This window comes from Nannospalax galili, unplaced genomic scaffold (genome assembly GCF_000622305.1).
Source record: "Nannospalax galili isolate Female #2095 unplaced genomic scaffold, S.galili_v1.0 scaffold290, whole genome shotgun sequence".
Taxonomy (NCBI): domain Eukaryota; kingdom Metazoa; phylum Chordata; class Mammalia; order Rodentia; family Spalacidae; genus Nannospalax; species Nannospalax galili.
Genome location: NW_008331486.1, coordinates 1,619,282 through 1,645,360, shown reverse-complemented (window position 1 = coordinate 1,645,360; position 26,079 = coordinate 1,619,282). Strand labels below are relative to the sequence as shown.

The 26,079-nt window shown below is 38.5% G+C and overlaps 1 protein-coding gene and 1 non-coding gene across 15 annotated transcripts in view; one reads left to right on the top strand and one right to left on the bottom strand.

Moving 5' to 3' along the window:
* Dennd1a (DENN domain containing 1A) overlaps positions 1-26,079 on the top strand; it is a 534,503-nt gene that overhangs the window by 173,292 nt on the left and 335,132 nt on the right. For 12 of the 14 annotated variants that reach the window (XM_029559484.1, XM_008824487.2, XM_008824462.3 and 9 more), the window contains 2 exons: positions 9,243-9,292; positions 20,127-20,246. In XM_029559484.1, coding sequence (XP_029415344.1) covers positions 9,243-9,292; positions 20,127-20,246 — 170 coding nt within the window. The remainder of the gene's footprint in view (positions 1-9,242; positions 9,293-20,126; positions 20,247-26,079) is intronic. The other 2 variants (XM_029559492.1, XM_029559474.1) reach the window with 1 other exon arrangement.
* LOC115069079 lies at positions 19,195-19,385 on the bottom strand. Its single transcript, XR_003848403.1, has one exon. It is a non-coding gene; the product is annotated as a U2 spliceosomal RNA (small nuclear RNA).

Here is a 26,079-nt window from a genome sequence, read left to right as displayed (position 1 = left end):
TATTTTTTGGTCTTTTTGAGACAGGGTCTCCTTGTAGCCCCAGCTGGCCTGGAACTTGGTATATAGACTTGGTATGTAGACCAGACTGGCCTCAATCTCACAGAGATCCACCTCCTCTGTTTCTCAAGTGCTGGCATTAAGGATGGGTACCATGATTCCTGCCACGAGTTGTGTTCTTATACAACTCTTTAGGGTGTAAGTTGTCCCAGAAACGAATGTAGAGTTTCATGGGTGAAGCCCATGTCGATGCAATTCCAGAATATCTTCAGTATTTTAAGACTTTTCTTTGAAATAGTATGGCTCACTTTTTGAATTCTTAAAGTGCATTTTTACTGGTAAGAAGTGAAATGGAAACTGCCTTGTGTGACTTGACAATACACCAGAGGGTGAAAAGACTTACATAATGTGTGATACCACAGAAGAGTTCTGGAAAATGCTGCTCTTTGCTGGTCCTCTTGCTTTGCTTAGTTTATCTCAGGCAGCCTCAGGTAAATGCTAGTCCCTATATGTTGGAACTGGATGTTCAAAGTAAAATAAAATATATACGTGGTATTGAATTATTTTCTTGTATTTTGCTGACTTTCTGAAGAGACCTTTTCTAATTGTAAAATATTAAAATCTTGAATATTAGATTTTAGAAAACTTTTTCAGTTATGTAATTAATATTTTGATGGTGTTTCATATCACCTGCTTTCTGTCTTTGTAATAGGATGCCATCAATCTGTTCTGAATATAATTTCCTCTGTCCTGACTCCTCCTTATCTCCTCCTTTCACAATTTGTAAGTTGTGAGAAATATTAATTGTGAAATAGAAGATTACTGTGTAGCAAAACCCTGTCTAATCAATTACTAAATAATACTGTTTCCAAACTGGATCTGATGTTTACACTTTGATTTCCATTTTCTGCTTGTAGTATTTGCTGACGGTGTCTAACATCCCCTGGCACTGGATAAATAAAGGCTGCTGTTTCCTTTTCGACATTTCCAGCTATTATCCTTCTTGTAAGAGCTAATAAGTAGAGGCTAGGTGTACTACCAAACTATGATCCTGTCCATCAGAAGAAACTAGGTGCTTGATTAGCATGCCTTGTTAACTGATGGGTTCAATTCCATACTGGTAGTGCTCAGATAATTTGTATAAACCAAGCAGTACAGATTCCTTATTTTAGCACTAAGGCTTACAAAGGCTTCTTTTAGCAGCCTTTAATTTTGTACTTATGTATGTGACATAGCCTGTGGCTGTGATAGCTACTGTGAATCTGCAGTTGTTTGGGGATGAAAGGAGGAGGCAGCTGGAAACTCCGTAGCTACATCTAGCTGTCTACCTAGAGAAGGCCTTGATTTCAAGTTTATCTAAACAAGCTCGACTAATCCCAACTATCTAGGGGGATCCACTGTCAAAACAAGCTGCATGGCCCTGAGGCAAACACAGCTATACAGAAATGAAGGCTGGGGCTTCCAATACTCCGATGACTGCATACTGGAAGCTTTTTTTCCCCCCTGAAAGAGGGTAAGAGAGGTAGAATTTGCATAATGCCTTTTCATTGGAAACTTTTGGAAAGCTGACAGACCTCCAGCTTATAGATCTTTAGTCACAATACAGAGTCTATAGGAGAATCCTTGAATGACCTAAGCATATTGAAAGAAAATATAAAAGCGTCCAAGTATAGCCAAGTGAGAGAGGAAAAGAGGCCGATGCATTGTCTAACATCTGCTGTACTTCTCGTTAGTTTTGTTCTTTGCTATTCTGTGTGGACTTTGGAGAAGCCTAAGACAGCCTAACATGAATCCTATAATCTTCCTTCTGAATATTTATGTAGCGTGCCAGCTTCTAAGCTGTCCTTTGCGTTTTCCTACTTCCCCCTCATTTTCATGCTCTCAAATGAGGCCAACATTTCAAAAGCTAAATAAATGTTTGTGAATGTTTATAAAAGATTTGCATAAATTTGTCCTTGTCTTACAAAGATCACTTTTTTCTTATGCCAGTTCTGAAATTTTTTTTTTTTTTAAGGTTTTGGTGCTTGTCTTGACAACAAAGTCCTGCACCCCAGAACAATGATTGCTGATTAAGTGGGTACGCAATTGTGGCTGAACAGGCTTTCAAGAAACTGGGTAAAAGGACCTATCATCTGAGGGCTGAATTATAGAATTTAGAACATGTTATCAGAAGTACACGTTTAAATTGATTTTTTTTTTTTTGGTACCATATCATTAGCTAAGACAAAGAGTTCTCACAAGTTAAAAGAAAAGTATAGCCAACCACCCATGGTTTAAGAAATTGCCCTGTATAAATTTTAATAATTAGGGGGGAATTTTTTAAAAATAATTAGAATGTTTCAGTAACTCAGAGCATCACCTTTCTTTTCTATGTTTGAGCATGTTTAAAAATAATCTTTAGACCTTTAAGTATTTTTTTGGAGCCTGTAAGTCCCCCAGTGATATATGTTAATATGGTTACTTACTGGGATGGTGATCAGAGAGATGGTAGTTGGCAGTCCTTTAAGACATATGAATGCTCAGTCATACCTTGAGAAAATATAAAGTCCATGAAATGAGTGTCAGGGCTTAATTATAGGGCATCCACACACACAGCGCCCAGACACTTGTGCCACCTATGTGTTTGCGGCATTCATTTATCTTTTAAAATTAGAATGGATTTTGAGGGGTGGCAGGAGAAGTTGTGGGGAGAGGTGCTAATTTAGTTCAGAGATATTGGAAGATTGGCAGCAGAGAGAGGTAACAGCCAGTTCTGTTAGTCCTTTGGTTGTATTGGTTTAGAGGTTTAAGTTGTCATTAAGGCACAAACTAGAGCCACTTCTCTGACACAGTTTTTATCACATCTGCTAGGCTTGTGTCCCTAGAGGAGACGTGGAGAGCAGTGAATTCAGCATGGGCCCATTATCGACTGCTTTTTCGTGTGTTGTAAAAGGAGTGAGACCTCAGGGAGGCTTGGAGCCTCCTCCCGTGTAATGTCCAAGTCAGATTTGAAGGACTGGTGGCAGGAAAGCTTTGGCCTTGGGGTGTGAATTCTAAGAAATAGAGGCACAATTAAGTTTAAAAAATTCAAGGACTTTGAGCTTGATAATGAAAGATTTTTTTTCCTAGACTAATGTGAGCAGAAAAGATGCCCATCTGTGCACATTTTTGTGTGCATTTAAAATATTTAAAAGCTGACAGCTTTTAATATGCTTACAAAATAGTAATTCTATCAGTGCTCTTTTTTTTTTTCTTTTTTTAATAGTATCTTCTTGAGGGCAAGTGGTTTCTTGGGGAACCATGTTTGCAGTTTTACTGCTAGGACCCTGTTCCTTTGGTATGTGCTGACTTGCCTGTCCTCTCCTTTTAGGAATGTTGGTAACATAGATGCTTAGATAACAGGAACCTAGATGATTAAGGAAATGAACAAGACAAAAATAGTTTAGAGAGACAGTATGAAGTCTTAAGGAATTGCATTATTGGTGCCATCAGTTGTTAATTATAGGAAGTGGTAAACAAATCATTTCTTCCTTTTGGAAGTATTTAAAACCAGCCTTAAGAATTTTATTGGCATTTAACACTGACCTTATAAATATGGTTCTCTCATTTTCAACCCTTTGTAAGGTTTGAAGTTCATAAAATGTAATCTTGGTGTAGAGGATGTTATAATATTGACACCACGGGACAACTTTGTTGTAGGGAATTTTTTGAAGAGAAGAAAGGCTGCAAAAGGATTAAGTAATTTTATTAAAAGTTTAAGCCAGCTTGGGTTACAGAGAGTCACCTTTTTTTTTTTGGTCTTTTTGAAGCAGAGTCTCCCTATAAGCCCCAGCTGTCCTGGAACTCACTATGTAGACCAGGCTGGCCTGGAACTCACAGAGATCCTCCTGCCTCTGCCTCCTGAGTGCTGGGATTAAAGGCGTGTGCCACCACGCCTGGCTTTAATTCTATATTTTTACTTTGGACTTCAGAAGTCTTGGAAATTGCTATATACAAGTAGCGCTAGAGGTGGTTCATTCGCTGTTGTGACTTTATTTTTCTACTTAAAGTCCTTGATAATTTAGATAAAAAGTTAACATAGCTGGGTTGTAGGGTTGTCATTCAGTGATAGAGTGCTTACCTAGCACACTCCAGGCCCTGGGTTTGGGCCAAGCATGGCCAAAAAGAAGAAAGACGTTTATGCCATGCACATTTCTAGACTGTGATGAATTTACTTTATTGCCACATTGGTTCTGAATGCTAGGTATTGTACAGATTACTATTATTATAACATATATATGACTCAAAATTAAAGTGTATAAGAAGTAAACCCGGAGTAAATACTGAATATTCCTAAAAGAGAAAGTTAGCAGACAGTAATGTTCAAGTAGTGTTGTTAGAAAATTGACCTAGCTTCTATGTTCATTGTTGAAAAGCCTTTCTGTAAAATCCTTTATTCAAAGCCTCTTTCCTCACTGGGGGTTAAAAAATGATTTAAACCATGATATGGATTCTGAATTTGATTTGATGCTTATGACAAAAGAGTAAAATTTTATTTTCTGTTTTCACAGTTTAGGAAACTTCTGATTAACATTCTTGAACTTCATGCTAATTAAGCTTCCAAGAACTTCTGCTTTACCCTTCTTAATCATAAACATTTAAAACCTTTAACTTTCCCTTGGAGTCCCTGGCTTTAACTTGAAATAGAGTAAAGTACAAATTTTGTTAGCTTTTTGCATGTTTGGATTGTGTGTGCTCCATAACTTTGAACCTGAGTTTAAGACCGTCAATCAAAGGCTTTTCTTTCAAATCAGTGCCAGTGCTTTCAGCTTGCAGGACTTGGAGGGTCAGTGTACAAATACATAGTACTTTAGGAATTTGAGCTCCACTGGTCTTTTCATCACATACCTACATTTTGAAATGAACAAATAAATTGGATCCAGGAAATGTTCTCCCACTGGCTCCCCTCGTCTTTCCTTCCTCAGGTGTCCATCGTGCCCCCCCACCCCCGTAAACTATCTCTGCCCCATCTGCTCTTAGCAATCCACTAAAAGCCTAATTGTAGTTGTATATATTTATTTTCTCAAATATTTATTTATTTAGATGTTTTTCTGCACCCATTTTCCCCCCACCTTTGAACTATGGACGATGTACCTTATCTCCCAACATTCTGTATCTCCAGGAGACATCATAACCAACAGATGGCATTTATTTGTGGAGTGTGTATGCCTATGTCTGACCATTGTTTTCATCATCTGTCAAATAAAACTAGTTTTTGTTCATAGGTTTCACTGAAACAACAAAACCAAGGTGTTTTATACCTGCTATGACAACTGTTACAGGATCGCTTACACATATCCTGCCTCGCAGTCCAAATTTAGGGTGAACTGGTCAAACCTCATGATTAATAATCCCAGATGATCTATTGAATTTAGTCTTCAAAGCTTTGCTCCCAGATAGGATTCTATAAGTTATTATAAATGTAAAGCTTAACTAGGTTTGAAGAGACTGTCTCAGGGCCAGAACATACTTTTCTTTCTTCAGAATGGAGCAAATTCCTTTGACTGGCTTTCTGACCAGGGTGAGAATTTACATTGGATAAATTGACCCCAGAATATACTAAAATGAACCCTGAATTCCTTTCCAAATTTCATTTTGTCCAGCCTTAGCTATGTTAGCTTCATATTTTGTTTGGTCCTCTGAAGCTCCAGGTCCTCCTGGTAGACAGAGCTTTGTAGATGTTGCTTTCCTGCTCCATTGTGCAGTTGGCTGTTTAATATATGCGTAACTGAAAGGATTATGCGATCGCCTCCTAGCCATACTTTCTCCCTACTGTCCTCCACCCCAGCTCCTATTTCTTCCCACATGAAGTATCAGGTATTGTGTTAGAGGAAAAAAAGCCCTTTTGGAAATGGTCTGTTTCATAAATTGTCTGGTGACACAAAGGGTTTGGATGCTGTATTCTGTCTCATTTATTTTGAAAACTTTGCTCCTGATCTCACCTTAATCAATGAGCTCAGTGTTGTCTCCAATAAGTTATGTGTTGGATATATTGATTGGGAGGGATTTTAGAAAACCCATCTGGGGTTTATAATGTCAGTAGTGTTTTGATTATGAAAAGAGTTGGAACCTGGGGAAATGGAACCAGGTGGCGAATGTCCTAAAGCCAGTGGTGACATGGTGGACTGGTTCCCTCCTGGGATCTAGTTCATGCCCTTCACTTTAACTGTGGTGACTGGCTACTATAGATTCACTTTTTTTCTCTCTCATTAAAATATTTAAAAATCAAACTACATAAAAAGATTTGTGGAAATATAAGCTTGGGAATTGATGTGGTGAGTTGGCACAGGCCTCCCTCCTCTGCCTCAGCAATGAGGTCATTTACATTTCATCAGCTGTGCTGCATCTCCAAGATCCTGTTTGTGTGGAAGTAGTGGAGTCTGAACTCTGAGGCTGTCCATCTGCAAGAGCTGTGTGGGGGAGAAAACAGCACAATTGACATCTACAAACAAAGTTCCCTAGTCAGGCGCTGTCCTCGAGAGAAAAGGGGTTTGGTAACTGATTGTTGAGTGTTTCCCCAGGAAAATTAGTTTTGAAAGATTCTGGAATACTCTGCCATCACTAGAAGGCTCAAAAAATATTCAAATCAGGGTTTTACACCCCCCCCCCCTTCGAGAGTGGCCTTTCCGTATTTGAATAATTGTGTTTTTCATTGGACAAAGGACAAGGTAACTAAATATATATATGAAGAAAGTGTCAGTATTTGGAAAATTAACAGCTTTTATTTACAAAGAACATTGCTTGCTTCCCCTCCCTCTTGTCTTCCCTTTCTTAAACTAAGAAGTGGGTATTTTACTTCTGATTGAGATCATGTGATTCTGTGTCTCACCAAGTAGATGCTCATTTTTGTTTTTCTCTGACAGCGCACCACCATCATGTTTTGCTTAAATTGAAATATCAAGCTCCTGTAGTATCTAAAAAATGCAGAAACATATTGTAACATACAAATATGCCTACATTTGCCTGTATTTCCTCTTCCTTCCTGTTCCGCTGTCCCATTGCCTTCTTGGATAAAAGGAAAGCTTATGGGGGGTAGGTTATACTCAGCCTATGTTGGGTATTTCCATATTTGTTCTAATATTATCTGGCAGACAAGATCATGGTTGGTCATTACTCTTGACATTAGAAAGTGGTAAGTAGTTTCTATATTGTAGCAAGTAATAAGTTGGGCATATTCGATTCCTTTGACTCTGCTGTAGAGCACAATGCTTTCTCGTAGCCATGGGGGTCCTTTCTTTCAAAAATCTTTGAGGCCTTTTGCCAGCACAGCTCCAGCATAGAGTAGAGAAGTGCTTTCTGCACCTGAAACTTTTAAGGAGTAAAAGATGACTGCCTTTGTAGCTGATGTTGGCAATGGGTGAGCACTTGGTACTGAATTTTAAAGAATGTGTATTAAGTTAAGAGATGCTTTGTGGTTTTATTTGGAACTTGGAATAGAAAGAATTTTTTTCTTTTTGCATGGATGTCACAGAAGTTTTGTCTATGGATTATAGTATATTTTATAGTTACATTAAAATGAATGCTTTATATCTCTTTTCTAGCACTTACCTGATAATAAGATGCACTAAGAAACCAGTCCTGATTGATGCTCTCTATTAGTTATACAATAGGTTTAAAAACAAAACAGGCAGACTTCTGAATGCTGTATAAAATTCTGTAATTGATGGGTAATGCCTCCTAGAATATGCTGAGGCTCTTTTTCATGTTTTTTTTTTTTTTTTGCTTCTTTTTCCCTACTCTTTTATGACATGCCTTAACAGTGCTGTGACATACGTAGTAATAGTCCAAGATGATATTAAAAAATAGGATATGCTCAATTGAATTATGTAGGCGGAACATGCTCTGGCAGAGCAAGTCCATGTGCTTTCTGCTTCATTGAGTGGGTTATTAGATTGATGTGGTTTATTTCTTGAATGATAGAACTGGTTTTAAAAATAAATGAAGCGAGAAGCATCAATTCAGTTAGCATTGATAATTCATTATTATTGGTTTAAAAAGTACCACATTTGTAAACTGATTTTTAATTTATCACTGGGGTTAGTATTTCCAATGGGCAGGTTTATTTTAATTTGAACCAGCTTCTCAATGAGTAAAAAAATGTGTTCTTCATTTTGTCTTGAGGTTGGGATTTTAAATAGTTAAAAAGCAAATCAAATGCATGAAAGGAGAACTTTTTAAAATTTATAATATTGGTCAATGAACTTATGATAAGGACCAACTGTTGGCTGTCCAGGCCTACAGTTAAATCAAGTCGAGTTACAGAAAGTCATCTGAAGGAAGTAGTAGATAATTACTTGTATTTGTGCTCAGCTATGTGCACATGTGTGTATGTAAAGTGTGTTTATTAGGAAAAGTCTCACACCACTGTATATTGTGTTGCCTGTCCCAGTGTCTTAGTGTATGAAGGTTTGTTTTTTTTTTTATGGATAAGCTTTTGAGATGTCACTACTTTTCATGCCCTTCCTGAATAATGTATTTTACTTGATGTACCTCTATATTTGTATATTGAAGAAAAAAAAGCACTGAAACTGGTGGTTTGCTTTAGATTGTCATAAATTACAAGCAGGTAAGTATATTTAATTATTTTAATGATGCTTCACTAAAAACAGTGCATATTTAGAGTGATCATAGTTTGATTTCAGAATTACTTTATGCCAGAAATGGCAACTACTTGATATAGTAAGAAAAAGAAGTTTTAAACTCTAAAAATGTAATTGAGAATGTTCAAGAACATTTATCTTCAAGTTGGCTTTCTGTTCTGTTGCAATTTGGCCTATTGATGTTGGGAAGTGTTGTCTAATCCCGGCCCCCTCTGTTCCTAGGTAACAGGCACAAACAGTGCCAGCAACAGCGGCCCTGCCAGGCCAAACCCATGTGGCTCGGTGTTATTCACTCTGATCCATATGGTCAGGCTGGAGATGGTCCCTGGAGGGGTGTTAACACTCAGCAACCCAAGCGCCTCCCTCCCTCCGGAGCTTTCCTGCATGGCTCCTGCTGCTTGCCCATGTGTGATTCTTGATTAATTTTTCATTTTTAATGAAGTTTGATCATGTTTATTATTTCTCATGATTGACTGCCTGGTACTCCTCCCATGTAATTGATAAAGCTCATATTTCTTCATCTGTCTCCTCTTTCTTTAGGGTAAAGTTGCTAGATGGTGTGCTGTGGTTAATATTAGATTTATTGGTCCCATTAGATGTATAAATTATCTCTCTTTCTCTCCACAGGAAGTTCTACAGACTTTGACCAAGTTTTGTTTCCCCTTCTATGTGGACAGGTAGTGTCAGATTTTTCAAACTTTATTAGGAAAAAAAGTGTCAATAAACCTGCTATAGAAAATAAAAACCATACCATTCTTAACATTCTGTCTGTTTAACCATGATTTAAAACACCTATGTTCCATGGAGTGTTGCAGTATTCTCCTTTCCTGGGGATTTTATTGACACTATCAAAAAGTTTAAAGCTGAGAGCTTTGTCTTGTGTAGTTTGTGAGATATAACTTGTATGCCATTAAAATTTTGATTTTTGGTTATCAGACTAAAATCATGATTAAGAATGGTTGGCATTTAATCCAATGGTATTTAATTTTTATTTAAATATTAATATATTTGACTTAAGCAAGTAATACATGACTACATGGTCTTAGAGTTTGTTTTTCATTGACTTCAACTTTAAATAGGTATAGACCTATCTTATTTAGAGGAATTTAGCTACTTAAAAGATATATTACTAAAAGGTGTTTTACATTTTGTTTAAGTGGCTAATTATATATCTCCAGGGAAATCAGCATTTTCTATAGGCATGAGTACTAAAAAATACACAACCCTCTAAACACTTGCTTAGTAGTCATGCTATGAGAAACTATTTCTTGGAAAGGTACAATATAAGCCCTCCAAGATAATTAAAATAGTTTAAGGGCTGTTTTGTTGTTAAATAGTTGTTACCACTGTTTAATGGTAACAATTTTCAAAGAACTTTTAATAACTATAATTTACATTATATCCTATAACATTAGTAAAATGCAGGACAGTAATCTTTTATCCTATTTTCAAGAAATGTCTACTGTGGTTTTCATTCCAGCAAAGCATTATTTTTTTGTGATCATTCGTCTACTTGATTGTTGTTTCTTTTCAGTTTTCATGGAAAGTTGAACTGTGAGACTATATAGATTTGTGTTATTTTTATTCCATTTTTAGTGACAGAGAGATTGTAGAAAATACAGATCATGGCTAATACAGTTCACAGCATATTCCAAGAAAGCTGTATAATGTGCCCATCTTGAGGAAGATTGTGTATTTTTAGCATCAACAAACGAAGCAGGATCTGAAGATCTGGATGGTTTAGAGTACATGTGGGTAGTGTGCTGCTGAGATCTTTTCTATACTTCGTAACACCAGTGTCCTGGCTTATTTGGCATAAGCCTGAAAGTGGTATGGGATGAGAATCCATAGCCAGTGGAGTTTAAGAGTCCTATAAAGTGACTCTGGAATGCTGCCAGCCACTTATCATCACTGTTCTCCCTGGTTCTCACAAGTTATTTTTTAAGCCAACCAACCATTGTAGTATTTCCAGACCCAGGTCTTTTTAAACTTGGGCACCAGGATGTTTTAGAAACAGGTTGGTGCTCCAAACAGAATAACCTTAATTTTAAGAGGGTTAGTCTTTGTTATGAGAGTCCCTTCTCTTTTTTATCCTGTTCCTTCTAAAAATAGCAAAGAAGTATAGAATATTGTTGTTTAGAGATGTTTAATGCAAACCTCACATTTATATGTATGAATTAGCAATGCATGAAGTCTCCAGCCACTTATGAACAATATTGCAAATTATGACAAGGCATATTCATACAAAGTAATAAAGTTGAAATGTTTTAAAATGTAGTTAGACGTTTAACAAAAATATGTAAGAAGACATTTTTACATGACTTCTTTCTAGAGTAGTGATCTGTTTTGGATAAGTGTTCCTTAATTGACTTTGCAAACTAATAGTAAAAGAAATGCACAATGAGATAAAATCTTAGCCCTACCCTAATGCAGTGTGTGTGCATATACAAATTCACACCACACACACTCTTGTTTATACCATACTCTGCTTACCTACTTCTCTGGAAGATTATGTTTTAAAATGGAAGAAAAGTAGAATCCCTTCAGTGAGAATTCTAAAATCTTTTTTTTTTTTTTAAGCTAATAATATAGGATGCTTTCTTATTGTTGCTGGGAAAATATATTACTTCTAAAACACATTTCTCCAAATTACACTGATTATATTCCTCATTTTTTTCTTTCACAACATAATTAGGGGATACATTTTGAAATCATGTGTAATAGTTCTTCATGTTTTATTGTATTCCATATCCTAAAGGTATTGGTAATTTCTGTTGATACCTTAATCAAATAGAACAAAGAAGATCCCGGCTTACTTGGGAGTCTATTTTATATCTTTTGCACTTCTATGGTTGGCATACTTTCATGCAGAAGAGATAGTCACAATCACATTCATTTACAAGAAATATAAAGGTTTTAATGTCAGGATTTTTTTTTTTTTTACTGGCAGTTAACACTGTCAAATAGATGTGCTCAGATTCTGAGGCCCTCAAGTTTCCCCAGATGTGTTTATGATATTGTTTGACTTAGCAAATAGACCAGCATGGGAGATGAGCAGTGCCCCAGGTGATTGCATTCAAAACAGAAAGCTTCCTAATCTTTTCAGTGTCTGTGCTTTTCTACCCTAAGGAACAGTAATACAACTTTCTGACATTTCTAGTCTGTACCAAGAGTGGGATTTTCACAGGCATCATCAAATCGCCTGTTAACATTGACATCTTGCTGTCTCTTGTGTTGTTTTAAGATTTTTCTTTCTGAAACTAGGACTTATGAAAAATAATAATGCTAGTAGCTCTTCATAAGAAAGTACTTTTTCCCATATTATCTCATTTTATCATCCTAGTTTAATAAGAGCAAGTACAAGTTCTTCATTTGAAACAGTCTGAGTGTAGAGGAATTATGACTTGCCCAAGGTCCTGTTAGGCTTACAGCCTAGCCTAGATTTCCATCTCCCAGATGAATACATTTTTCAGTAGTTCACTTTGTGGAGGAAGATCAGTCACCAAAAGTAGAGAAATAGAGGGAAGGAGGAAAGAAAATTAGCATTTAAGTGTCTAAATGATTCTAGTCAAAGTGTTGTGCCCTGCCTGGCTGCTTCTTAGCAGCTCCAGGATATAGTTAGGTGAGCACAGGAAGGTTCAGAATGGGTAATATTATGTTGGATTATATTCATAATATGGGAATGGTCTCAGATTTGAAGCCCTGTCTTCTGTGTTTCCCAGTTTAGTCCAAGAAGTGTTATAAAGGCATTTAAATCACTGTTTGAAAGAATGGAAAGCTTAGAGAAGACTAAAATGGTCAGAGAAAATTTGTTATGGTAGACAGGACTTGTGTTGAATCTGCTAGGCCAGAAAGAAGTAGAAAAGAGAGCCTCATATGCACTATTGAGGACAGAGCAGAGGAGAATAAATCCCTGAGACCCTGGAAATATTCAGCCGGAGCAGATGGAGCCTGCTGGGGAGGCTGACATGCACTGTGAGAGCTTAGGCTCTGACCACAGGGGGCTTGAAACTGTGTGGGAGAGGACTGCAGGGTCTTAAAGCAGAGCATCATTCAGTTCAAACAGCCCATTTTACAGAAGAGAAACCAAGATCCACAGAGAGAGCATATTTGCTTTTTACAACCATATAATTACAGTGCCAGGGAAGGAACAGATACTCTTATTCCCAGTTCAGAGTTATTTCTACCTCTACTTTCATGAAACTCTTGGTGGTAGGAATAGTGAACTGTTAGTGCCAAGTTCCTGCATTGACTCAAAGATGTTTCACTATTATTGATGAAAGCACTGTCTTAAAGTAAATAAATGACATGCCCCATTCCATATCATGATTGCTAGTTGCTTGCACTTGATAGCTGACAACTAACAACTAACCAGTTAGTCAAAGCACTTGAGGTATATTGGAAGACAAGCTAGTCCTTTTTGTCCTTGTTCAGAACTCAGGAAATCAGCTTCCATTCAGTTGTCTGTAAATACATTGGTACCCACCAATGACAGGTGAATGAAATAAATGATAGCATTTTAAAATAATAAATAAAATATTTTTAAAAATTGGGCTGGAGAGATGGCTCAGTGGTTAAGAGCACTGATTGCTCTTTATCCAATGCCCTCCTCCGACCTCCACGGGCATTGCACAACATGACTGCACTTACATACATGCAAGTAGTACACTCATACACATAAAATAAAAATAATAAATAAAATATTTTTTAAAAAATAAATAATAGCATTTTCCAGGGCAGAGACATCACTTACTGGTTAAGGATGGAGCCAGAGATGCAAAGATAAGGTTCAGATATTACTTGGCATTTTAGTTTGTATCTGTTATCTGATAGGCACTGTGCAGTGTTCTCTCCTGAAACATTAGGCATTTGTAGTGTTACCATGATCAGTATGGGCATCAGAGGCCCAGACAGGTTCAATAACACACTCAGGGTCCTGCTCCTAGTGTATTGATAGAACTTCTTTTGAAACTCCTCATCCATCCGACCTCCAATTCTACCACCTTTTTCTTTTTTTGTTTTACCATACTCCTGCCATTAGATTGATCACAGCATAATTTATTTCAAAAGCAATATATATTTACTGTTGAAAGAAGAAAATTTAGATAACTGAAGAAGATGGTGTCTTGATTGGTCCGTTAGTGCAGATCTTCCCATCCTTCTGTTCCTGCCCCCATATATTTACTCTGCTAGATTTCAGTGCCTTAGTCTAGTTTGAATGATGGATTTGGCTATTGCTCATGATAATTTCCACAGCATTCGATAACAGCAGAGCCACTGGCATTAGTGGACAGCGAGCGTGCTGGGGTGGATGTTGAGAGATCTAGGTTTTTCTTTGAGTGCTTTCCTTGCCTTGCTGTGTGCTGGGAGGCATATGGTTTCTCTCCTGAGGGTCTTCATTTCCTTATAGATAAAACAAGGGTTCTGGTAAGTTCTTTACTGTGCCTATGGTTTTAATACTTTTAAAAAATATTTTATTTATTATTTTTATTTTATGTGTATGAGTGTATTGCCTGCATGTATGTGAGTGCACCCGTGTCATGCAATGCTGCGGAGGTCAGAAGAGGGCTTCAGATTCCCCTGGAACTGGACGGTTCGTAGCCTCCATGTAGGTGCTGGGACTCGAACCCAGGTCCTCTGAAGAGCAGTCAGTGCTCTTAACCACTGAGCCATCTCTCCAGCCCTGGTTTTAATACTTTTAAATTCTATGGGTATTCATAATTTACTTCTCAGGCTCATATAGACAAGGATAGGGACAAATTTCTGTTCTTTCTTAGAATTATCTTGTGGGTTTCTTGAGCAGGTAAGTGTTGTGTTGTATCTAGCAGTGAGAGTGCTCAGAACTCTTGAGTTTGTGTCATTCTTCACACTTGGATCTTTGAGGAGGGATGATGAGAAGCTTGAGACCCAGGCAGATGCAAGGTATGCATATGGTAGAAAGCTTTGTGGCTTATGGAACTGCCAGATGGGAGATAAGATTTGATAAAGCTTGACTTCTGCTTAATCCTGTGCAAGCACTCAAAGAGAGAATAACTTGACAGTAGGTAGCTCATCAGATAATTGCTAGGAAGCTACAAGAAGCAACAGGGACCCTGTTCAGTTTCAGTCTTAATAATTGCATGACAGTAGTGATCATTTTTATGTTTTACATTTTATAATTGCATGACAATAGTGATCATTTTTATATGTACCAAGTATGTGCTAGTTACTTTGTAGTCATGATTTTTAATCCTCAAAACCACTCTGCAGTGTGATTAGTGTTTGGATTTTACAGAAGAGATCAGAGAGCTATAGTAATCTGTCTGTGCCCATACAGCTTAGTAGAGTATCTAGACTCTAATGTAAAGCAGAGCTCTCAGTGTTTCACTTTCTTACTCTTTTAAGTCACTGCCAGTGGCTTAACAACAAGTTTTGGTATTCCTCCATCCTAAAAATAATACCCACCTTTGACTGCTCGTTCAATTAATGTCTGATTCTCTAGTTTTTGAAAGAGTTACCTACACTCTTCAATGCATTCCTTAGTCCCCCTTCAATCTCTTGTTTTGTCATTCAGCTACAACTGTTCCTATCAAGGTCATCCAAAACCTCCATATTGTTCATGGTAACAGATGGTTTTCCTCTTCTCATTTTGCTGCATCAGTACAGTAGACCTCTCCCTCCTGTTTGTTCTGCCTAGTAGTTCTCCTTTCTTTCATTGATGGTCCCCTTTTCATTCACTCTTTGAATTTCTATGAATGTGTCCTAGATGATGTTCTGTTTCTCTGAGTTCTTTTCCTAAAATGATGTCATCTTTACCATGATGTTGAATACCAACTGTATTTAGATGGCTTCCAACTTTATAGTTGTAGTCCAAACATTTCCTAACTACTGCGTTCAACTTTGTACTTGACATTTCTTTTCAGATATTTTACAGACTTCTTAAATATCTCAAGTGGAACTCTTGACTCTTTCCCCCAAAGTTGTTAGCCTTTCCTATTATCAAATGGCAATATTCTCCTTAGTCTCAGTCTTCAAGACTGCCAGTCAAACCTGCTAGGACTTGAGTGAGTGCTTTACCCCATCTCCATCTCTCTTTTCCCTGTTTATGACACCATCCACTCTCACCTGGAGTATTACATTGCCTCCTTATTATTTTCTTGGCTTCTACTACTTCTGCCTTCTTTTAAATTGTTATCCATATTAATGAGATCATATTTTTGAAACTATGAACCAGATCAATGGTTTTCTCTTGATTAAAATTCAGTGGCTTTTCATTACTCTTTGCAGTCCCCATCCTCACCTACCCCCAAAAGTTAATTTCTTACCATGACCTATATATGAGGTACTCTGTATAGCCTGGTGCTTGTTCTGTGTAGCAGCTTATATGATGCCGTTGTTCATCCCCTGTACTTTAGCTCTCTCCTGCTACTCTTTTCATTTGTGAGCTCAACTGGCTCCTTCTAACCCCCAGAATCTTGGCACAACTCCTTTCTTTGCCTGAAATACCCAGTCCCTTGCTCCTGGAGTGGTCATTCCATCCCATCCTTTCTGTAGTATTGTCATCCCTGAGAAGCCGCTGATCGTAGGCTTTAGGCAGGGCCCCTTTGTGTATTTGGTCAGTGTTGTTGTTCTGGCACTTACTGCAGCACCCTGTGTAGTTGTAGTTCAGTTTGCAAAATGGTTAAGCTTAAAGTGAGACTGACATGTAAAATCTCATTTTGTATCAAAAGACTGGACTCAAACTGTGTATCTACATCCTTCTTGCTATTCATGCAATGAACCTGTAAGCAACTTCAGTACTAAGCAGAATATAACTAGAGGAACTTTAAGCAGTTGACAGGCATTAGAGGTTAGTATGAAGGGAAAGTCTTGGTTTGAACAGTTCTTGTTTTGATCCTTATTTTGCATGTTCACCTAAGCATGGAAAGAGCATGTAAGGATGATCCTGGCCCTGGTCATCTGAATTTGTTTCTGGAGATGCTCAAATGTGCTTTCTGTAGCTTAATGGGAATTATAGTCCATTTGCTAAGACAACTCTGCATTCTTCACATATTTCAGTTCCTTAACCTGAGGTGAGACTTCTCAGGTAGGGCTGGCCTTGTATTTAGTATGGCATGGTGGGATAGAAAGGACATTGAACCACAAGTTGCCTTGGATTTTTGCCCTAGTCCTAATTGCTTTGGAAACCAGAACAAAACCCTAAACCCCAGTTTTCCCACCCATAAAACAAGAAAATTGCATCACATGGTTCCTATAGTTCCTCTTGCTTTCATCGTTATGGAATCACTGATTCTTATAGAACCTATGGATGCTGATATTGGAGGGAAATGAACTGAAACTTTTGAGGAAGCAGACCCTCTAGTCATTTTAATGAAGAAAAAAAAAAAAGACTACCCCAGCTAGTGAAAAGTGGTAAATTCCTTGAAGATTCAGAACCTTCTGTTTCACTGCTCCCAACAGACTTAGTTTATTGAAATTGTTCAGGGTGGGAGAATTTGAGTCAGCTGGTTTTGAGTTTTTGATGACCTGTACTTGACCCTACTAGGAATTTAAAAAGGTAACGCAATTGAGAATAATACATGTCTCCTTCTGAGTTGCAACACCCAAAAAGACTTACTCATTTTAATGCAAACTTGAATCACTTGGCCCCCCAGAGAATTACTCTTACAGGGGGGAAAAGAAAGCACAGATAAGAGAAGCAAGGCAGAATTATTACTTCTACTCGTAGGTGCTATAAAGCCATGTCAGTCAGGAAGATTCTATGCAAACCCATAGCCTTCAAGTGAATTTTTACCTTCAATTCAGTTGGTGACAACTTGCCTCCTCCCTTTTAATTATTAATACTAAGGACTGGACTTCATAATAAATAGTTATCCACTGATTCCCAAATCATCCTTTTTATTATTCCAGGTGAGGAATCTGAGTTACTTAAAGCTGGTTTTAAATAACTTGCTAAGCTAGGGCCCAGTTAGCAATGGCTGAGTTTGGCTTTGAACCTAGCCAATAAGCAGTGAGGCCTGCTTTGAACTTACAGTGTTGTTAGGCACATTTCTCAACATGTTTAGTGGCAGTGTGAAGAGAGGAGGGAAATCAGTGACAGCCAATTTACGGTCATTTTCATTCTACGTCCTTTTTCTAGAGATCTGCTTTGTATTTTGTTTTGTTTTGTCTTTTTACCCAGTCCTATCAATATCTTTCTTTAGTAGGAGTATTCATTTTGTACATTCTAGAAGTAAAATCAACTTCAAGTTAAAATAACAAGCAATCATATATGGTATGAACACATAGTAGTATTTCAGAAAAGCAGAACCTTATTTGTAACTTAGACGTATCCAGACCTGTTGCTTTAAATATTTTAATAAAAACAGGCTCCCCTTCCCCACTGAGGCCCACTTTTCTCCCTGATCACTTCAATTATATGAGCTAGAATCCTGTTTCTCACACATCTTCAGTTCTCAACCTTGTTAAAATTAATCATATAATCCCCCTTTAAAACATAGTATTAAATCACCATAGTAACACAGTATCCAAGCTTTATAGATAAAACATAACAGCCATAAGAAGGTAGCATTTGGTGTCCCCTTGACAGCTCTATAACTTTTATGGAAATGTGTTCCTTCTCTTGGCTGTAAGGTGGAGGATAGCGTTACTTACACCTGCTTTATTACCTCGCTGCTTTGAAATTGCCACCTTGTTTTTGTTCACCTTCCTAGTTAAATAAGAAGAGTAGAACACTTCCTTTTCCAAATTATTTTCCTGTGCTCTAAGCACTCTCCAAGGGATGGAATTGTTTCCTTAAATATAACTAGGTAGAGCCCTTAACCTTTGTACTGGGATACCTTGAAAATCTCTTTCATTTTAATTCTCTTTTGTAGCTTATATGAGAGAGCTTTAGAAAGAAAGTCTACCCTGTATTTGAAAAGTTTAATTCATATCCTATCTAAAGACTTAATGAAATTCTGCCTTTAGAAAAGGCCTAATAAGTCATGATTTTTCATTTCCACTGAAAATGTATAAGGTAAATTATAGGTGACAGCATCACTTTGAATATTTTACTAAAGTGAATAGCTCATCCAATTCGAGTATTCTTTGTGAAACATAGTATGATATAATACAAGTTGCTGAATCCCTTGGACTAATTCACTGTCAAATTCTAAAATACATTAGTGTAAATTTATATGTTAGAATTTGTAATATTTAAATTTTTTAGGCAGAGCGAGAGATACAAGATGACTGGTAAACTGATTTTGAGTCACACATTTTGACACATTTTGTATACGGTTTTTAATTATTTTCTACCCTACATTGCTTTTATGTATAGTTCACTTATTCTGTACTGATATAGGAATTTTCAGCTTTTTTCTTTAATGTCTTCAAACATTTTTTCATTTTTTAGCCCTGTACGTGCTTAACATTTTGGTACTTCTGCCCTCTAACATATGACATATGTTCCTCCTAAATTTTGAAATTATGAAACATACAGGAATTTAGAAGAGCAACACCTAGTCTTGCCCCTTCCCCTTTTGAGTTTTTATGATGGCTCCTCTTTTTAGAGCTCTCTCAACTTTAGTTCCCTACCTAATTTTTTTTAAGATCCCCTGAGGGGTGTGCTGTTCTTGGAGGTAATGCAATACTGGGTCGATGCTTGGAGTGGATGGAGGAAGCTCCTATTCCATCTCCTAGTTCCAAATATCTATTTACAATATTGTCCTTGGATAGAGGATGTGTCAGGTATTAAACTGAGAAGAAGAGATACTATACTTGATATTAGCCAAGAGGCTGAGAAACAATGCCCTACCTAATTCTTTAGTGCCCTTTGTGTCCCTTTCTGTAAAATGGGAGCATCACTGAAATTCTAAGGTTATTGTGAGAATAAATGAAGTGGTGTACATCAAGGATTTCACTGTGGGTGACACATAGTGGCCACTTGAACTCTGCTGCTGTAGTCACTTGTAGATTCCAAACTAGAGTAATTACCATGTGAGCATTGCTGACAGCAAACTGGGGTGACCATTAGATTTAGAGCAAGGCTTAAAAACCAGCTTTGTGCTACTTTCTCACCTGTACCTTGGCAGTTGCCTGTCCCAACTTTCTTCCTCTTAATGAGGTAGAGTGCTCCTTTTAGCATTGATGGCCGATTGACCCAACTACTTCAGAGCCTAAACTCATTGACCCAACTACTTCAGAGCCTAACTCATTGGAAGGTACTGACGATATTTACTGATTTCTGGTGGTCACTAGAACAGGCTTTTTTTTTTTTGAGACAGGGTCTCCCTGTAGCTCCCGCTGTCCTGGAACTCACTTTGTAGACCAGGCTGGCCTTGAACTCACAGAGATCTGCCTGCCTCTGCCTCCCGAGTGCTGGGATTAAAGGTGTGCGCCACCACACCCAACTGAAGTGTGTAAATTTTAAGCTCATTTATAAAGAGTTCCACAGAGGAAATGTTACAGGTTCAATGACTTGTGGTGATTAGATACTTTATCCAGAAACTTAGTGCACATTCATTTCTCCCTTTGTTTTCTTTGCTGCAGCCTCACAGTTAGCCAAGTTGGCCAGAACTTCACGTTCGTGCTCACTGACATTGACAGCAAACAGAGATTCGGGTTCTGCCGCTTATCTTCAGGAGCCAAGAGCTGCTTCTGCATCTTAAGGTAAGGGTGAAAGGCTTCAGCCATTGACTAGTTCTATGGAACAGTGTCAGCTTTTGTGCTGTGTTCTGTAATTAAGTTTTCCAGCTGTTCTTTTTTATTTTCCTATCTTCCTACAAGTCACTGCACTTGGGGAGAAGGACTTCACAGTGCTCTTGCACTTGAAGTTCTGCAGATAATTGTATTTATTTATTTGCATCACATCCCTTGGGTGGGAAGGGACCATTGCTCTTGAGTAGTATACGGAAGCTAGAGTCAGAGGGCTTTAGTCCCTCCTGCTGTTATCTTGAGCTGTCAGAAATTAGCCTGTTAGGCTTTCCTGTAGACATTTTGTGTATGTAAGATTATTAATAAAATATGTGTCTGGCTCAGGGCAGCCTGCAGATGCTGATTGTGTCCTCCTCAAGGTAACACCTTTGCCCTCTTTGGGTCAGTGTCTGAATAACTTCTTCCCAACCTGGCTGCCTCTGTAGAGATTTAAGAAAAGTGCAGGCTCCTGTGAGAAGGCTTCTTCAGATCTTCTGAAATCCCCTTTGCACACCAGAACCACACTCGCTTAATGCTCTGTTTCCTCCTGCCAGAGGAGTGAGGCGTCCTGGGATGGGAGGATGTGTGGAAATCCGATTTTGGAGCTGCTGGCTCTGTAGGCTCCTGCTGGGCGCCTCCAGAGGGGGAGGTAAAGGCATCCCACACACTCTCTTCTCTCCATCTGCCTCTGTTAAGTAGGTGTCGGGGTGCCTGCCTCCTGTCTCTCTCTGCTCATGTGGAGCAAGCCCAGGCTGGCAAGCAGGGAGGCGCCTATGACAAAACCAGGGCCCCACGCTTGGGCTGGGCCAGGGATAAAATTCCAGAAAGGGTAGGTCTCTGCTGTGCTAGTCTTTGCACTTCCTTCATCTTCTAACTGAGTGAAAGACTTTCCCCACAGACCTTATTCTCCAAGGCCACACACTACACTAGGACAAGAGGGCCCAACTGTTAAGTTCCTTTGCTCACTGTTGGCCTGGACTATGCTCATTTGCATTTCTCTCCATGGATGATGAGATCTCATCATTGTCATTCCTAATCAGTGAGGTCAACCCCCTCTGTTCCTAGCGTAGCATTTCTGGCCTGGGCACTGGAGGCTAACTGCACAGAGCCCTCGGAGGGGGCCGAACTGGCTGCCTTGGAGCCAAGCTATGTGCAGCTGTTCTCAGGCGTGGGCAGTAGCCAGGACCACACACTACCTGCCCAGGGGACTAGACTTGGATGTCAGTTGTTATTTACTTTTTGATTAAACAGGAACTCTCTTTCGTTTTCTTTTTAGAGGAAAATGTCTCTTCTATTTCAGCCATTGCTAGGACAGTGCATGTTTATATTGTTCACTTGACGGAGATGAGATCTTAGCCCCAAGTGTCCAAGTTTTGTAGAGAGGTTTATTCATGTATTTGGGGAAGGGGAGATTAATGTTTCTTTCTTTTCAAACTGGAGTGTGTGTGTGTGTGTGTGTGTGTGTGTGTGTGTGTGTGTGTGTACTCTGGCACTATTATATTTATTCAGCAAATTTCTGGGCATGGGCAACCATTTACTTAAAATGTAAATTCAGTGGGTCAAGAGTATAGCTTAGTGGTAGAGAGCTTGCCTAGATGCACAGGCCCTGTCTGGATCTCCAGGGTACCACCCCAAAACAAGTCGCTAGCTAACTAACTAACTAACTAACTAACTAACTAACTAACTAACTAACAAATAGAATCAGTGCACGCCCCTCTGATTCTGGTGTTTGATTTTTTAAAAAATTTATTTTATTTGTTATTTTTATTTTATGTGTATGCATGTATTGCCTGCATGTAGGTAAGTGCACCCATGTCGTGTAGTGCCCCCGGAGGACAGAAGAGGCTGTCAGATCCCTTGGAACTGGAGTTACAGATCGTTGTTAGCTGCCATATGGGTGCTGGGATTTGAACCCGGGTCTTCTGTAAGAACAGTCCGTGTTCTTAACCGCTGAGCCATCTCTCCAGCCCCCTGGTGTTTGATTTTATGTGCCTTTCAGGGTCAGGGATTTTGTTAGTGAGAAGCCAGTTGAGCAGCTTCATGCTATTGTCATATAGAATGAAAATAGTGGCAGTTGGGGTATTTTCTCTGTTCTGCTAGCTTGGAGCCATGGAGAAGAATTTGGTGGGATAATTCTTTTTTTTTGCCATCCTTAATTGAATGCTTACTATTAGCTAGTTTCTTTTTTTTTTTTTTTTTTTTTTTATTACGTTTTATGTGTGTGAGTGTATAGACTGCATGTGCATAAGTGCACCAGTGTCCTGCAATGCCCACAGAGGTGAGGTCAGAACAGGGTATTGGATCCCCTGGAACTGGAGTTACGGGTGGTTGTTAGCTGCTATGTGGGTGTTGGGATTTGAACCCAGGTCCTCTGCAAGAGCAGTCAGTGCTCTAACTTCTGAGCCATCTCTCCAGCCTCCTAGTTTCTGTTCTTAAAGGCTTCCAGACTAGCAAGGAAATGTATGATCATCCAACAGTGTGCATTATATATTGCATAGGATGATCCCAAGGCACAGTGTCTTGTTACTTTTGACCTTCTAGTGCCCAAGAGTATGACTGACTGTGGTTGAAATTAGTCTTTGTGGGGCTAGAGAAATGTTTCAGTGGTTAAGAGTACATACTACCTTTCCAGAGGACCCAAGTTCATTCCCAGCACCCACACTCACAGTAACCTGTAACTCCAGCACTGGACTCATGTGCACAAACCCACACAGACACACACGATTTTTAATTATATATATATATTGGGCCTGGAGAGATGGCTCAGCGGCTAAGACACTGGCTGCTCTTGCAGAAGACCCAGGTTTGATTCACAACACCCACATGGTGGATAACAGCTGTAACCCCAGTTCCATGGGTCCTCTTCTGACCTCTGCAGGCATTGCACAACACGGGTGCACTTAATACACATGCAGGCAGTACCTCATAAATATACAAATAATAAAATATTAAAAAAGAAAATAGTCTTTATAAATATATTTATTTTATTATTTATGTATTTATTTAGTATGTGAGTGTGTGAGTATAGTCATCTGTGTGCCATGGCACACATGTAGAGGTTAGAGGATAACTTGCTGGAGTCATTTCTTTCATAACCTGTAGGTTCTGGGAATCAAACTTAGGTCATCCAGCTTAGCAGACTTAACCTGCTGAGCCATCTTACCTGTCTCAGAGTCTTTTGTTGTTGTTGTGATTTGTTTTATTTTTTTGAAATAGGGTCTCCCTATAGCCCCAGCTGGCCTGGAACTCACTATGTAGACCAAGCTGGCCTCAATCTCACAAAGATTGACCTGCCTCTGCCTCCCGAGTGCTGGGATTAAAGGTGTACCTGGTCAAAAGAATATTTTTAAAAATGTATGTGTGTGTATATGTATGGTTTATGTCCTTTTTGAAGTACATGTATATACGTGTTGGTATACATTCGGGTGCTTGTATGCTTGTGTATGCAAGCATGTGGAGGTCAGAGGTCAATTTAGGGTATCTTCCTTGATTACTTCACCTTTTTGGAGTAGGGCCTCTCACTGAACCTGGCACTTATGGATTTGGTTAGACTGACTAGACAGCTCAGGGATCTACCTGTCTCTGTCCTCCAAGTGCTGGGGTTACAGAAGCTTGCTGCTATACTCTGCTTTTATGTGAATGCTGGGATTTTGAACTCAGGTCCTCTTACTTGTGCAGCTGGCGTTTTATCAACTGAGCATCTCTACAGCCTCTCAAAATAAAGGTCTTAAATGAATTCTTGAGCATGTATTTTCTAGGTGTATAACAAGAGTGGGAAACATCACCTGACACTATGTAGCACTTACTCTGGGTTGATTTTGGGAACATCACTACATCGAGAATAGCATATAAATGACAGGCCTGCTGTTATAAGGAACATGTCGAGTGAGGAGTGGAGAGGTCTGCCTAGAGACAGAGGCTTTACCTTTGCTTTCTTCAGATGATTTCCCTTTAGCTGGGCTTCTAGGCCCAGCCACCTGTTGCAGTGTGTTCAGTGCTGAGATTGGAATCTGTACATAAGCTATCTTTCCTTTCCATTCCTCTCATGAGGATTGTTGTTCCTGATAACGGTAGCTGTGTGAACATAGCTTCCACTGTTCCCAAATGTAGCTTCTTAAGGTCGCTTCCTCTCTGGCTGCTCTCCCCGTCTTCTGTATTATACTTGTGGCCTCTATGAGCCACTGTACCTTCTCTGCCTTCATATATCTACTTAGCTCTTCAGGGTAGTCTTCTCTAGGAAGAGATCATTATTCTTCCTTTGGACACACCTTTCATGTGCATACTTCAGTTTTACATGCATAAGCCTTGATCTTCCTTTATCTTCTCCAGTAGGATAGTCAGCTCTTCATAGTTAAAGACTGTTGTAATCAACTGTGTATCTCTAACCTGTGGTGTAGTACTTGACCAAGATGCAGTGTGCCTGGTATCCAGAGAAAGAACCAGTGCATCAAGAAAGAAAGGATGGGTCTCACAGCACTTTATTTCAAAGAGTAAAAATGAAATAGTTATTGGCAGAAGCATGGTTCATATTAGCAAGCTTATTTCATACTAATTATAAATATAAGAGATGTGCACCTTGAATCTTCCAGAGAGGCTCAATGCTGAGTAACAGGCATTGTGTCTGTAAAGAAGAAGGTTACGGGGCTGGAGAGATGGCTCAGCTGTTAAGAACACTGGTTGTTCTTGCAGAAGACCTGGGTTCGAATCCCAGCACCCACATGGTAGCTAACAACTGTCAGTAACTCCAGTCCTAGGAGATCCAACAGCCTCTTCTGACCTCCGCAGGCATTGCACAACATGGGTGTACTTACTTACATGCAGGTGATATACTCATACACATAAAATAAAAATAATAAATAAAATTTTTAAAAAAGTTATTCATATTATGAAATTTAAACTTAATTTCACAATGAAACTTTCTTAGCCATTGCTTAGACAATATAATTCACTAGGCTTATTTTTAGTGTTTGTTCTGCCTCACTTCAATGCAAATCTCGTGACGGCTAAGGATTTTTGGTCTTGTTTGATTTTGAGACAGAATCTTGTCATATAGTCTGTGCTTATTTAAAAAAAAAAACTCTTAAAAGTACAGTTGAAGTCTTGTAAACAGTTAACTTTGAAAGAAATGTAATTATACTCAAGTATGAACAAGTCACATTAAAAAACAATTTACTGTAAAGTTCAATGCATTATATCTTGCAATGATTGAGTAGTTCCTGAAGCAAAAGGTTTTTTTTTTTTCCTCCAGATAATTATTTGATATTATTTAGTAAGTCGCTGGATGATAGTTAATACTAAATTTCAAACATCAATTAGGAGAACAATGGTTGTGAGTCAACTGTTCTTCATTATGAGGTCAGGAAAGTGAGACCATTAGAACATTTGTAGATTGTGCCATTCCAGCCTGATTTGTTATACATATTGATCTCACTAATCTTTTGATGTTATTAAACAAAATGACCTGGAACTGAAATTAATTACGGCTCCCAATTTGCCCAAATATCACATCAAGGTGAGAACTATGATGAAATATGCCATTTCTAACCAGGTTCTGACCTGGGACAGTAGAAAGCACTAGAATTCAAAGTCATGAAGCTGTGGTTTAGGGCTTAGGAGAGAGATGCCACACAATAATTGCATTCGTTTAGCCTTCACAAAGGAACTTTACAGATAGTTCTATGGTTTTCTTGATTATCTTTATGATCTTATTTAAGCTTTTTGAGAAAATACAGGTAACTATCCTTATACTCAAATAAAACTGGTCAGAACCTAGTATATATTTTGGGAAGAAAAAACTTTAAAAAAAAAG